The following is a 16,300-nucleotide window of genomic DNA, read 5'->3' on the forward strand; positions in this document are numbered from 1 at the left end:
AATAGCTTTATTTATACTATTTTGTATTTGTTTGTTCTCTAAACTTATTATTTTATTTATTTGTGTGTACTTTGATTTAACAATACTTAGCAAGTCAAACCTAATCAGAAATGTGCTTCCATTGAAAATATATCAGCTTTTAGGAACATGAGCATAAATAAGCCTCAGTGAGTCTGTTTTAGCTAAATAATAACAATATCAATAATTTTCCCTAAAGTATTAAAGTGATAGGCAAAGAAATATCTACTTTTTTCCTTTTTTATCATTTTTTTTCCAGGGAAGAGCTCAGAAAATTCACAGCAATCTGATAAAACATTGTTAGCCCTAAAAATCTACAAGTTTGCTCAAAATTCTAAATATTATATTTTTATTAATATGTTATGCTCTTGAACTCTCTCAATACCTTTTAGTTGTCTCACAAAATAAATATTTGAATTAAAATAATTAGTAACCCTCTCATTATATTTTATTCTATGCTTGTATTTGAAAAATTCCTAAACAATGCATAATTTTTCTGAGAATTGACCTATGCTTAACTGTGGAGTAGTAGTCTTAATTTTGGTATGAAAAAATGAGGACAGAATCATAAAAGCAGTATTCACAGCTTCAGGAATGTAAAAGTCCATTCTATTTTTGATAGGTAGAGTATTCTTTTAGCAATAAGGAAGGAAAAAAGAATGTATTTGGTGGTATCTGATAAGTAAACAAAAAATGTTTTTTGATCCTGGCCCCTAAAAAATAGACATCAGGATTTTATGTGTGCGGCTGTTTTGCAAAGCATACATTGAAATCATAGTATTTAATTCATTGTATGATGAAAGGTTTTCAAAAAACATGCTTAGCTAAATTGAATTTTCTTTTCAGCTTATGGTAAATAAGATCTAGTAGAGAGCAGTGAATGTGATAACTGTTTATTTCACTGAGCGGTAACAATAACACTAGTGCCATCTATTGAATCCCTACTATGTGCCGGGCTAAACATTGACACAATGTTTCATCCTGCAGCAATTCGTGGTCATTTTAAGAAAGGAAACTGAAGTTTCCTTCAGTTTTATAACTTTAATATGATCAAAGTTATTCATCTAAGAGGCTGAGCTGGGACTCAAGCCTAGACCTTTCTAATATATACCACAACTCATTGTGACTTTCACGTTATCCAGCTTATTTTTTGTAAACATACCACAATTTACCTATGAAAATGAATGTTATCCAGATCTTGGGAGGTTATGTGAGGCAATATCCCTAATCCTGCCAATACCTGCTTTAAAATAAACTCCCTTGAAAATGCTTTTTGATCTTGTGATGGGTTCTTTAGAATAGCACCAGTATTTGTGCGTCCTTGTTTGAGAGGAGGAAGGAACACGGACTAGAGCAAGAGGCTTGTGAATCTATAGGCACACTACACATTTTATACAGCTCAAAGATGTCACCCACAGTGCATACTATAATTTTTCAAATGTATATGAAGTCTTTGAGATCACCATTTCATTCACCAAATTTGGCTCAAAATTCCTTTTGGCTGCCTTGTAGGACCAAATTTACCCCACAAACTCTAGACTTGCTCTTATGAAGAGAGTCAAATGAATGTGCTACAAGTTTCAAAGCACTATATATATAATTCATAACAGCTATCACAGTTAATCCCATGTAGGAATTTACGCATTTATCTCTCTAAGTTGACAGTGAAACTCTTCAAGGACAGGAACTATATTCCCCAGCAATTACCATGTTTCCCCGAAAATAAGACCTACCCATAAATAAGCCCTAGTGGGATTTCTAAGCATTTCTGCAATATAAGCCTACCCTGAAAATAAGACCTAGTGATGGGCGTGGCTACCCATGCATTTTGTTGCGGAGAGGTAAAGAAGATGAGCAGCCCTTCTCATCTGCCCATGAGAGCTCTATTGTTAGACACGAGAGATTAGGGCCAGTGGGTCTAAAGTAAATAGAGTCGTAAGAAATTCGGGATGGAATTCGGGGTTTGGAGAGTTATGATGATGTTCCAAAAGAAGATGACTTAACTATATTTGAATAAATGTAGATTGTTGTACCATACTTAAAAATAATAACACATCCCCTGAAAATAAACCCTAGGGTGTCTTCTTGAGGAAAAATAAATATAAGACCCTGTCTTATTTTCGGGGAAACACGGTATGGCCAGCAACAAATCAGCATATTTTAGGGCATTTGCTAGGCTCTCAAAGTTTCTTGATGTTACTGAAACATCCAGGAGTTTAGAATCATGGACTCCAAGCATTCATATGACTAAGGTTCACACAATTTACCTGGATATGTAATTTTCGTGTATACAGCGTATGTGTTTCCCTTCTCAAATTTTAGTGGGTCCTCCACTCAAAAAGATATAAATACCTAGTATATGGTAAGCACTTTGCTGGAAATTTTATGTCTTTCTGAGCATTTTGCAAGAGTATGTAACATGTATATGTGACTTTAGTGACACCTAAACTTTCACTGCTGAGGGATGCTTGCAAGAATAAACTAGAAGTCACCTTTTATAAACTTTTAAATTATTTTTTAAAAAATAAACACTTAAGTGCACATATAGTAATAACATTCATCGGGTGTTGGGCAGGTGGGGGGGAGGGGTATAAAGACACTTAATGGGTGCAGTGTGCACCATCTGGAGGATGAGCATGCTTGAAGGTCTGACTCAGGTGGGGCAAAGGCAATATACGTAACCTAAACATTTGTACCCCCATAATATTCTGAAATAAAAAAAATTAAAAATAAATTACAGCTTTACTGAGACATAATTGACATATCATACAATTCAATCTCTGAAAGTCTGTGGTTCAGTGGTTTTTAGTACATTCACAGAGTTGTGCAACCATCAGCACTATCTGATTTCAATGACCCTGAAAAGAAACCCTGCACCGATTATCAGTCACTCTTCATTCCCCCCACTCCTCAGCCTCTAGCAACCACTAACCCACTTTCTGTCTCATGAATTTGCCTATTCTAGACGTATCATGTAAATGGAATTATACAGTATGTGATCTTTTGTGTTTGGCTTCTTTCACTTTGCATGTTTTCAAGTTTCACCCATGTGTAACATGTGTCACTACTTCAATCCTTTAAGACTGAATAATATCCCATTGTGTGAATATCCATATTTGGTTTGCCCATCCATCAACTGATAAGACTTTAGGTTTCCATTCCCTGTCTATTATGAATAATGCTGCTATAAACATTTGGGTATGAGTTATTGTGTTGACATATGTTTTTGTTTCTCCTGGGTATATATTTTGGAGTGAAATTTCTAGGTCATATGGGAGCTCTATGTTAAGTTTTTGAGGAGCTGCCAAAATTGTTTTCCAGAGCAGTTGCATCATTTTACATTTCCATCAGCAATGTGTGAAAGTTTAAAAGTTTCAGCTTTAACTCACTGTATACTTCAACAAAAACAAGCCATATATTTATTAATTTGGCATTTGCACCCTAAATCTCATTATCCTGATAACCATCTTGCATTTTCTACAGCAAAGGCAGAAAATACCTTTTCTTCACTGTGACATTAAGTGAGATGATACTCCAATGATTTCCTATTTTATTCCAGCCAAGGAGAGATGACAGAAGCAATTAACTACTTGGAAAAAGTTGTGAAACTTGCAAGAAACAATTTCCAAAGCCTAGATATTGTGAGAGCAAGTACAATGCTTGGAGACATCTACAATGAAAAAGTGAGTGTATATGAGTCTTGTTTATGGAGAAATTTGCAGTGTGTAGGGAGAAATTTGTAGGTTTAAAAGTCTAGCCTCATGTGATCCTTGCCTTCTCACAATATGTTTTGCAGAGTGGCCTGGGACTAAGGGACATACTTAACACACAAGTCAAGGGTTGGGAGGAGAAAAGCCTCTTTCTCTTCCTCTTCTTCCAGCACCTTAGTGCCATCTGGGGTGCAGTCGTCGCAAGCGCTAACCCTGATTCATATATTCACTTAGAAGCCAATGACAATGAGGCTTCTCAGTGACTTTGGATCTGAGGAGCAATGAAAATATTTAAATTCAAAGGAAGTTCATTGTGACTGTTGGCTCCCGTCTGCCTACACAGACATTCATCTCTCTCGCTCCAAATTCTTATTTTATTAATGCAGCTGTGACACTCCCCCCACGCAGGTGCCTTGGGAGAAGTGACAATCCCCAGAAAAATTTTGAAGGAAAATTTGGAATAGAATGTTAGCAATAGTTTGATTATATAAAAGAAAACAAAAAGGGGGAAGAAAAGTCCAAAATAAAATTATCCCATTCGAGAGAAGCCATTATTAGCAAAATGGGCTTTTACTAGTCTTAATGGACTTCTGTCATATTTTCTACTATTTGATCTTTTTATTACAGGTTTTCCTTTAGAAATGGTATGGGAGAGGCTTGTTTCTCTAGTTATCATCGCCATAATTGCTGTTTTGATCATAAATAAAATCCATCATTTTTTAAGGATAGTCATGTTCTCAGACTGTCTTTATGTACTTTTATCTTTGGCCCTGAGAGGATGTGTATGTAGTGATTAAAAGCACTAACTCTGAAACAAGACTGCTTGGGTTCAAAACCCACCTCTTTCACTTATAAGTGAAAGATATATGACCTAAAACGAGTTACTTGAACTTCTGGATGCCTCGGAAGGTTGCTGTGAGTATTGAATTAATATATGTAAAGCACTTAGAATCATGCTTTATAGTGAGAGAAGGAAGTGCTATCTTTATGAGCATTAGCTTTTGTTATTCTCTACACCCTTAGTGGTAGCAAACAATTTTCCTTTTCCAGATCCTCAGAGAGTTTAACTTAACCCCAAGTCTCCAAGATTCTAGGTGGCAGGGGCATTCAAATCTATACCCTTAACCACTACAGCATTCTATTATTTTCTATAAAATTAACTTTAATTCAGAATGACTTAGGATTTTTAAGGAAATAGAGTTTGGAATTAATTAGAATGAATGAAATTACTATTTCTTCAGTTCCTGCTATGGGAAAAGTGCTTTCAAACAAAATATCTCATTACTTTTCTCGTATTCTTCCTCTCTTGCTCTCCCTAGTTCATTTGCTTTCTCTCTCTCCTGTGACCTAAAATCCTAAAAGTCTCCTTTTCTCCCTCCTCTTTCCTGGTCCTTACCGACCTCACTCCCTTCGCCCCTCCTGCCCTCTTCCTGGTCCTGCTCTCTCACACTCAGGCTGCTCAGGTGCTGCCCTGCCTCTCTCTCTCCCTCTGGCCTCTCACTTTGCTTTCCCTCTTCGTTTGTGTCCTCAGTGTCGCTCAGGTTTTCCTGTGTTTTGTGTGCTTCCTCTGCTGCCTCCGGGTCCCCAGGCCATTTCTTTGTCATTATTCACTCACTCTTCTCTAATTGATCTTAAGTATTTGTTTTTGTTTACTTTTCAGTATACAGAGGTGGAAAAAAAGGCAAAACTTATTATAGTCCTGTGAGGTTTACAGTTAAATGGGGGGGGGGGGCTTCTTCTATAGTAGCAGAATTGACTTTCCTAACCAAAAAAAAAAAAAAAAAAAAAAGATTAGAGTCTCACTTTTTAAAAGAATTGTTCTGCAAAGAGCAAATTGTTTTACCCTGTCACCAAACGACACCCAAAACTCAGCACTTTAGGGTAACAAGAACATTGAGTGTTACGAATTTTCCTAATTATAGAAAGCATAAGGAAAATAAACTTTTCTGAGGAGTAATATTTTTAACTTTTTTTCCTAGAGTTTGTATCTCATCAATGTGTATTTTATTCTCTGATGTTTGACTCTTGGAGAAGAGCTTAATATCTAAAGGCTGGAGACAAGAAATAATATTCAGGCTGGGCGCAGTGGCTCACCCCTGTAATCCTAGCACTCTGGGAGGCTGAGGCAGTAGGATTGCTTGAGGTCCGGAGTTCAAGACCAGCGTGATCATGAGCGAAATCCTGTCTCTGCTGGAAACAGAAACATTAGCCGCGTGTGGTAGCACACATTTGTAGTCCCAGCTACTCAGGAGGCTGAGGCAGGAGGATCACCGCTTGAGCCCAGGAGTCTGAGGTTGATGTTGCTGTGAGTTAGGCTGACATTATGGCACTCTAGCCTGGGCAACAGAGTGAGACTCTGTCTCAAAAAGAGAGAGAGAGAGAGAGGGAGAGAGAGAGAAAAGAAAAAGTAAAGAAAAAAAAAGAAATAATATTCAAAGGCTGTGTCAATTGCCAAAAGTTAATTTTTATCAGTTTATCCCTATTCTAATATAAAATTTGGAGGATTCTAGGTATCTATACCATATTCAGATACATATACCTCCAAATATACAAGGTGATTCATACACCTTAGTGATTCCTTTAATAAATGCTCACTGACAAATAGAATAGTATTAAGTAGATAATGCCATAACAGGATTTATGACACCACAGACTTTAAAACAAAACTTGATTTGTTCCTCAAATCGTTAAAGTTGCATTAAATATTTTGTCCATTACTGTGACTATTTTTTGACACTTCCGCAAATCAAGAAAGCTACTGATGATTTGTCAATCTGACTCTGAGTTGCTAAATCGTTACTAAGAGTATTATTTGAAAGGTATTAGACATAATAAAGTGGACTTATTAGAACTAAATGGTAGTTATGTTTTTCCTTCTCATTTTTTGGAGACAAAGTGATAGCCTTGATGACAACCTAAATTTCTTTCTGGTTCTACAAAGCCATTTCCTAGGGAAACACTTGCAGTGAATTATTTCATGTCACTACTTTCCAGGTGCTTATGGGTGTCTCCTAATTGTACTAAATGCCTTTATTCCAGTTAATATGGCTAAACGATTTCATAAGGTATTTGCACCACAGCCTGTGTGTTAATCTTTTCCAAGAAGGAAGCTATAGCAGGACAAAGAGAGGGACCACCTGGAGTTTTGTTCATTGACATCTGCCACTAATTAACTGTGTCTTGGGGCAAGATAATTCTTTGATTCTCAGTTTCCTCATCTTTCAATTGTCAATAACAAGATACCTTGAAGACTAGCTATATGATGATTAGAAATTTTAAAATATGTATAGTTAACCAGTAGATCTCCAGCATATATTGCATACATAACTCTTAGCTTCTTAATATCTCAAGCTCAGATCTACCCTCAACTCCAAACTCATATTTCACTGCCTACTTGACATCTTCACTTAGATTGCTTCAACTATAACCTACTAAAAACTGAACTTAACTCCTAATTTTTCCCATACATTCCATTCCTCTACCAACTTAAAGCTCAACCATGATACAATATTTTTTTTAATTTCAGAATCTCATGGGGGTACAAATGTTTAGGTTACATATATTGCCTTTGCCTCACCTAAGTCAGAGCTACAAGCATGTCCATCCCCCAGACAGTGCACACTGCACCCGTTAGGTGTGAATATACTCATGCCCTCCTCCCCTCTCCCATCTGCCTGACACCCCATGATTGTTACTACCATATGTGCATGTAAGTGTTGATACAGTATTATTCAGGAACATTCCAGGCAATTTTCTCTTCTCAATCTATGAGCTCCCTATATCTGACCCCATGCAGACCTATAATTTTAAATATCATCCATATACTCCTAAATTTGTATCTCCAATCCTGCTCTCTCCTGGGACGTCAGATTTATAAAGGCAACTGCTTACTCAGCATCTCCACCTGGATTTCTAATAGACATTTCCAATTTAACATAATTCCATTCTTCTTTGACCTGCTCTTCTGCAGTCTTCCCCATCTTAATACATGGTAGCATTAGCCATCAACCCAACAACCCAGTTGCTCAAGCCAAACATCTCGATATCCTTTGATATTTCTCTCCTCCATACTCCATATTCAATCTAGAAGCAAAGCCCGACCTTTATGCCACCAAAATGTGTGTCAAACCCACCTGCGTCTCTCTACCTCTGCTACTACCACCACATCAGTTTAAGGACACTGTATTTCCTCTCCTGGGCTACCAGGGTAAGCCCCACACCCGTTTCCTTGCATGCACTTTTGTCCCCGCCCCCATACACAAGCCAGTCTCCACTCAGAGGCCAAAGACTTCCTTTTAAAATGTAAATCGAATCATGTTACTTCTCTGCTTAAAACACTTTCACTACTTCCCATTCTCCTGAGAACATAAACACAAATCTCCTCAGCCTGTCCTGAAATAGGAGATGGCCTCCACCCCCGTCTCTGACCTCCTTGGTTCCTACTCTCCCTTTTATCTTCTCCACCACAGCCAAACTCACTTTCCTGGAGTTCCTCAGACATGCCAAGCTAGTTCCTGCCTTAGGACATTTGCCTTGACTAGAACGCTCTGCACCTCACTGGCTCCCTGTCACTCTGATCTCTGTTAAATGCTACATCTTCAGAGTGTCCTTCCCTTGGCAACCCAACCAAAGGTAGCTACCAGGTCACTCTTTAACATTGCTATATTTTAATTGCCTGTGCAGCATTTATCTCAGAGTTTCCTTGTTTATGACATTTTCTTTTTGTCATTGTTTAATTTGGCTAGCATGTAAGCTTGTTGGAAGCAGGGGCTGTATCTGCCCTGTCTATAATTTTATTCCAGTACCTAGAAGAGAACCTGGCACAGAGTTGGTGAGCAAAAATATGTCACTTCACTGAACTAATAAATACAGCTTCGTACCACTTGAGAGTAGTATTCTCTCACTTTTAAATTTCTGAACATTTCATTTCATTCTTGTACAGTGTCTTAACTTTTTTTTTTTTTTTTTTTTGAGACAGAGTCTCGCTTTGTTGCTCAGGCTAGAGTGAGTGCCGTGGCATCAGCCTAGCTCACAGCAACCTCAAACTCCTGGGCTCAAGCGATCCTCCTGCCTCAGCCTCCCGAGTAGCTGGGACTACAGGCATGCGCCACCATACCCAGCTAATTTTTTGTATATATTTTTAGTTGGCCAATTAATTTCTTTCTATTTATAGTAGAGGCGGGGTCTCGCTCTTGCTCAGGCTGGTTTCGAACTCCTGAACTCAAGCAATCCGCCCGGCTCGGCCTCCCAGAGAGCTAGGATTACAGGCATGAGCCACCGCGCCCGGCCAGTATCTTAACATTTTAAAAATTGCCCTGAATCTTTAAAAGCAAATCTAATATTTTCTGGATTCACATTACATATGTAATGTATTTTAATTATATTCAAGACAATAATTTTCAAGAAATATTATAAGAGCAAAACTATAATTGGAAAAATATTGAAGTTACTGATTTCTGTAATTATTATAATATTATCATAACTAAAATTAGCACATCTTAAAAAATCTTTTTTCCTAGTTAGTTTACCTTTTACTATATAATTATGGAAGGATGGGCCACACATTTTACCCTCTGGATATGATATTTTGATGGACTGCTAATTGAAAATATGCAATTAATGTAAAGTGGTCAAATGAGAATGTTTTAGACCCTTTATAAAACTTCTCATTCCTTAATAAGATCAGATAATAATCATATAGTTAGAATGGTAATTCAACACTAAAATTGTAGGAAAAATAGGTAGGAAATGATTTGTCTTTAGTGTTTAGAAAATGTCCATTTATTTCGAGCTTGCTCATTGGATAGAGTGACATTTTAGACACTAAGAATCAGCATAATGTATGAAAATTCTGTTACAATGTAATAATTCAATCTTTGTTTCATGGTCTATGATGTCATCAGGATCCTGTCCTAGAATTGTCCACCAATTGCTTATCAGGAATATTTATAACATTAAATGAAGTCTCCTCTTCCCATCAGATGCATATTCTCAAACCCTTATTTAAGACTGCCAGGACTAATTGCTCGAATCTTCTGAATTTTTGAACAGAATAGGGATTACCTGATAACAGAAATGAACTGTGGAAGGTTATACTGAACTTTTGGAGAAGAGATTTAGATATTCAATTCTTTAAGAATTAAAAATCTGTAAACATAATACACATTAGTGAAATCTGATTCTAAAACGGTATGTATAAAAATGTGTCTGAGGAGAATCAATGTATATTTCCTTAGTGGTGTTTTAAACTAGAGAAATGTAGGTTGATATCAGTTGTATGGCAGTTGTGTGTGTCTAAAGATGTGTGTGTGTCTAAATACGAGGCACAATTTGAGGGAAAAACTATTACCTAGTTATAATGCTTCTATTTTAGGGAGAATAAAAAGCACTCGTTAAATAAGATCTAATCAAAGTTTTAGGCATATCACTATTTCCACTAATAGCGAGCTCACCAACTTGACTGTAAGCTCCATTCCTGCTGGATCTCCACAGCCTGGCATTTGGCCTGGCTTCTAGTGGTTGCCTAGTGAATGAATTGATGAATGAATTAGTTAATTTTAGCCTACTAATGTATTAAAAAATACTTTGGAAATCCAAATTATATGTCCATTTATTTATTGTGCCTAATTTTCCTAAATAAGACTTTCACTTTAAAACAATAAATGGCCTAAATCTCCAAAATATAAGTAGAACAATAATTAGATATTTATACTCTCTGTTTCTTAGAAAACTGGCAGTGTTTGGCCTAATCATATATTTTCATATATTTTGTCTTATATCTTTGATGTCCGCCAAGACCATCTGTAATTCTAAGTAGTTTTATTTTCATCATCTTCTGTATTTGTCTTGTTTCTCAATCACCGTTTACTTTAATTGGCATAAAAATATTTTTGATACAGTTTTATTTTTTCTAATTAATCTTTTTCTCATATAAATTCTATGTTTTATACTTTGATAAAAGAGAAAGAATTGTTCACCACAACAAACAAAAATTATTGTTGGTCTAATATAGAGGGACTCTGTTTAAATTAATAAATTTTAGTTGGAATGAATCACTTGAATAAACAGTTCTCCGAAACTGTCTTTGTGAGCATATAACATGGTGGTACACATGCTGCTCATGTATGTAACATAACTGTTACACAAGCCCTATCTCTCCCTCTCCTCACCTCGATAGAAACTTCTTTATTCAGTTTTATTACTCTCGGAACTTCATGATTATATAAGGGTTCATGGAGATGAGAATGCATTTTATTTGTACTGGTGTATGCTATAAAGCTGTTCCTGTGGTGTTTTTATGTCCATTTCCTTCATAAAATGTTGTGAGAAAGTGACTCGAAAACTCATATAGTAAAACATTCTGTCTTATAATGGTTTCTTTTCAAAAGACCATGCGTGCATGCTTTTGTTTGTGTGTTCCGGAGTAGGGAGAAGGGAGGTGAGTGGAGGGGAAGGGGTGATGGAGCCCAGCGGTTACGTCAGTGAATAAAGGAAATTATGTTTCCCAGAGCCTTTACAAATACAGGCTCATCCTAGAAGTAATATCCTCCTCTAGGGAAGGATCTTTAGAAGATTTGGGAGTAGCATGAGATAGTCTCTTTTCTGAGACTCAATTTCTTTATCTGTAAAATAAGGATAATATTTTCTTCATAGGAAAATATGTGAAGGTTAATGACATGATACATATGAAGTATTTAGCACTGGTCCTAATGCTTCATAAGGGCTAGGTAAACACTACTTATCTGTGGACAATAGCTTTTAGGAGATATGAGGATAATAAAAAAAATTTGAATTTTTGCAACTTGAAATGTTGCAAAGGACTTATTGAAAAGATAGATATTTAAATGATCATTTGATTTGTGCTAATCCTCTCAAGATCATTTTTTTTAGTAATTTTGAATACATCAATATTCTCAGTTCAGAAGAATGGCATGCACACAATATAGTTAGATACATAGAATGAATAATATTTGATAGCACAATAAAGTGACTCTAATCAACAATAAGTTAGGGTATGCTTGAAAATAACCAAAACAGTAGAATTGGAATGTTGGAATGTTCCTAACACAAAGAAATGATGAGGTTATGGATACCTCAGTTACTCTGATTGATTAATACTTATTGTATGCTTGTATGAAAACATCACATGTACCCTATAAATATATATGTACCCATAATAATGTAAAATTTTTTGAAAAGAATGGCATGTCTGCATGGGGAAAGAAGAACAGTAACTGAATCCACAGGTAGTTACATTTATTTTCACTGGCTACTAATTAAAAGAGTTGGCTGAAAATAACTATTTGCTGTGACTGAAAACAAAAGATAGTTAAATATATTTTATTATGTAAATCCAACTCTACAGGTAATAAAATTCCATCCAAATCAATGTGAATTGGTTGACTCATTTCCAAACTTCTTTTTGGTACCATGTATTAGGTTGAACCATATGAAACTGCCAATATTTGACCACTTTTGATCCACAAGAAGTTAAGTTTCGTACAGTTTAATCGAATAGATACAATTTCCAACTAAATTAGTTTCAAGATAATGAATGGTGAGTAATCACAACTCTTTAAAAAGTGGACCCTCTTCTAATAGCCTACTTGCTATCCCTTTCTTCTTGAAGATGGACTGCTATAACTGCTGAAAGACTAATGTGGCACAAGTGGGGTCAAGTGTGCAAATATGTGACATGGTGAAATTAAAAATTAAGAAAAATTTATTTTTCTTATTTCTCTTACCTTTTTAGGGACACTACAACATAGCTTCTGAATACTTTCAGCAAGCTTTTGACGAAACAGTTGGGGAAATGAACATGCCTCTGATGGAGGAAACAAAAGTCCATTATGGAATAGCAAAAGCCCATCAGATGATGCTGACAGTGACCAATTATATAGAATCTGCAGATCTCACCAGCCTTGGCTACCTGCTGTCATGGAAGGAGACCAGAAGCGACATTGAACCTCAGCCAGTTACGGGTAAGGCATCAGTTTTTGAAAACATTCTAGTTGCTGTGTCATTCTTAATGGTTAAGTCATTTTCATTGGAAAGGTTTATTTAACCGTTGGTGATTTTAATTTGATTGATAATTTTTAATTTTATTGATTCCTTAGTACATGAAATTTACATATACTTTTGTGCTATATTATACCTTCAATATTTAAGGGAAGCATAAAATAGGGGTAATGGTTCGTGGTAGTTGATAAATCACCATTCTTATGCTAGGGTTTTTTTTTTTCCAGTTATCTTAAATAGTCAACAATATGTACTGATCAGTTGTAAGAAATGTGAAACAAGCTTATGCTTTTTAAAAATGCTCAGCATCATACCTTACTGACAAACGCAACTGTTGATGAATGCCAGTTTGTTTTATGCAGTTACTTTACTGATGGTGGTAAATTTTCCTATTCTTTTTGATCAATTTGAGTTTGAATATTAATTTTTAAAATATTTGATAGTAATTTTTCTTCAGTCTAGCTTTTCCTTGCCTGCTTTTTCTTGTGAATAATTAGAGTGAAAATAGTCAATTAAAAACAGATAGTTAGAAGGGATATAAGGGTAAATTTTGTGTGTCAACTTGGCTAGGCTCTAGTCCCCAGTTAAGAACTTTAGAATAGGATATTTTAAAATGATACAAAACAAACAAAAATACAGGACTATCTATGACAGACCTTTGAGTTTGTTGTATTATTTATTTGTCAATCAAGCTTCTTAAAGTAAAGTATTTTAAATATTTTTGATATTTTGGCATAACTCAAGGAATCATAAGGCAAACCTTTTGTAATTTGAGGAAGCATCTTATATTTAATTTGGAACTCTTTTGTTTCCCCCTTAGGTCATTTAGAAGAAAAAACAATATGTTTGGCATTTATTTCCCCCATAGAATAAATAGTAAATAATAGTAAATTAAGCACAAAGGAATTTTATTGACTCTTTTAGGTCAGTAGAATAGCATTTACAATTCTCTGTCTTCTAGTTATTAAATAAGGAGAGGTCTTGTTCCATATACATGCACGGTAAGAGGAAATAAGATGAAATCGTCCAAAACAGATAGGTTGTTGAATGTCAGTGCACTCAAGTGCCCCCCAACAAATATTTATAGTCAATTATTAACTAACCACTTTTAGGTAATATTTTGCTTACTGCAGGATGCTGTCATGCCATGATGTATTTGGTATCTCTGTAGTTTTGAGTTATGTATCCTTTAGGCTATCACATTTTCTGTCCAGGAATAGCAGGAGATAAAGCAGAGAAACATGATTCATGTTAGATTACTTATTCTGATAAAGGTTTGGTAGAGGATAAGTTGAGCTACTCACATTTTCAGATTTGTCTTGGATAAACACTAACAATCACAATGGTAATTATGAAAAAACACTTGTAAAGAAACTATCTTCTGATCAGATTCATGTGTATTTGAGGCACTCCTGTTTTGGGCTGTTTAAAATTCTCTTTTGCTTTTCCTTACTCTATAAAGCTATTTATTTTTCTTTACTTTTTATGTTTCATTTTTCTGTTTTTAATAAGGTCATTTTTTGCTCCAAAGGACTTTGATGCAGAGCAAAAAATGCACTTCAAAGTATTAATCAGACATTTAAAAAACCTCTTTGTATGGTGGGGGGGAAGATTAAATTCTTCATAATGCTATTTAAAAACTCTCTTACCGATTTATTTCTTCACATTAGAAATCTATGCATGAATTAGCTACAACGGAAGAAGCTAACTCTCATACCATTGACATGTTTAACACTTTTAGGGATAGTCACTTTATTTGGAAATAAAACCTGTAGGATATTACCAAACACACTTATTTGTTTGCATAGACGTATTTTTAGTTCAAAATACACTAAAATCTGCTTTCAAATGCTTCGAAAATATTTCTTAAACCATAACTCTCATTCTATCTCTGCTCTGCTTAAAAATCTTCATTGACTCCCCACTACCTCCTAGTTAAGTATAAGCTTCTCAACTTTTTGGACCACTTTTTGGACCTCCCTCCCCCCACTGTGCTCCTCACCCACTCATACAACATACCTTATTGTCATTTTATTCCAGCTCCAGTCCCAAGGGAATCTTGCTCATCTTGCTAGATCCTTCTCACATGCCGAAATCTTTCCCGCTTTCCCCCACTTGAGTGTGGTCTCTACTCTCTGATTCCACATGGGATGTCATTCCTTTCCCTCCAAGCACTTGTCATTTGGCATATTCTCCATCCTACCATGGCCATTTCTGTAATTGCCTTAACTGCCCAAATAAGAGTATGGGTTTCTTAAAAACAGATCCTGATTCTTAGTATTACCTATGAAAGAAGACACAATGTTTGACATCTACTAGGTACCAAGAAAATATTTGTCGAATTAAGTAGAATTCAAAATGAGTATGTATGTATGCCCTGATCACAAACTAGTGATTACACTAGCCACTTTTTTAAAACAAAATTCATAGTTTCCCCCATCTTCTTGGAAAACCTGTGATCCAGCACTGCATTTTGATTACCATCCAATTATCACATGAAATGAAGGCTGATCATCACCAAACATGATGCTGACAAAATGAAAAATACAAAAATATTATTTGGAAATCTGAGCAGCTTTTAAGTTTTCAACTTTTGCCTTTCTTCTATGAAGAGGCATCTTTAATCTTGCTATCGAGAGGTCCCATGTATTCAGAAAAAAGGCAGATCAAAGATCTGAAAGATACATTTTAAAAGCTGTGCAGTTATCTTCACCTCTGAGACTTCCATCCTCCAAACAAATCATTAGCTCAGAGAGCAGGCAATATTCTTTTAAGCATAGGAACACGACCCCCTAAGGGAATAGAGCAGCGAGAGCACTCAGGTCTCCAGATGAAATAGAACAGTAGTGACTCACCAGCAATCATCTCTCAGCTTTATACCTTTCAGGGGGAACACAGCAAATAGAGCCACCTTCATACTGTTCTAACACTCGTAGATATTGTTGGCATGATTTCACATTCCTCCTTCTCTCTTATATTAAAATAAGAATAGATTCTCCTCCCAAATTTAGGGATTTAGAAGTAATTCAAATTTATTGCAGTTCAATAAAATTATTCAGCCCGAAGCAACTGAAATTGGTTGGCTCTGAAAGGCTTAAGGGCCTATGAATTTCTGCTTGGTTTTTCCAGAATGTGGTTTACATTTCTTACTAGAGCTATTATCTCTACAACCAAGGGGACATTTATTTTTTAGAATGAAAGGCTAATTCGTCTTGCCTTTGGAGACCATAGACCCAGATGTGGAACAACACCACAGAAGAAAAAGCTTTTCTTATTCAACTTAATAGTAATGTTAACCTAGAAATGTAATTATAGCCATTTGAATGACACTTTATTGACAATAATATTATCAGAAACATGATATTAATGCACTTTCTTATTGTAACCAAATGTAAATTATATCAGAGAAACAGGATGCAAATCTTGAGTATAGAAATAGATAAAGACACTATTTTCTACAAATTGGCAGATAAAGGTTTCCTTGAGTGGCAAAGATATCATTCTAGTTTTATGAATCATTTAGTATTCTTAAAAGAAAACAATTAAAATCATGA

At 35.6% G+C, this 16,300-nt stretch overlaps 1 protein-coding gene across 1 annotated transcript in view; it reads left to right on the forward strand.

Moving 5' to 3' along the window:
• TTC29 (tetratricopeptide repeat domain 29) overlaps window positions 1–16,300 on the forward strand; it is a 198,783-nt gene that overhangs the window by 111,864 nt on the left and 70,619 nt on the right. Inside the window, exons 10-11 of the mRNA XM_012783760.2 lie at window positions 3,578–3,701; window positions 12,481–12,709. Of these exons, the coding sequence (XP_012639214.2) occupies window positions 3,578–3,701; window positions 12,481–12,709 (353 nt within the window). The remainder of the gene's footprint in view (window positions 1–3,577; window positions 3,702–12,480; window positions 12,710–16,300) is intronic.

Source organism: Microcebus murinus, chromosome 15 (genome assembly GCF_040939455.1).
Source record: "Microcebus murinus isolate Inina chromosome 15, M.murinus_Inina_mat1.0, whole genome shotgun sequence".
Lineage (NCBI taxonomy): Eukaryota > Metazoa > Chordata > Mammalia > Primates > Cheirogaleidae > Microcebus > Microcebus murinus.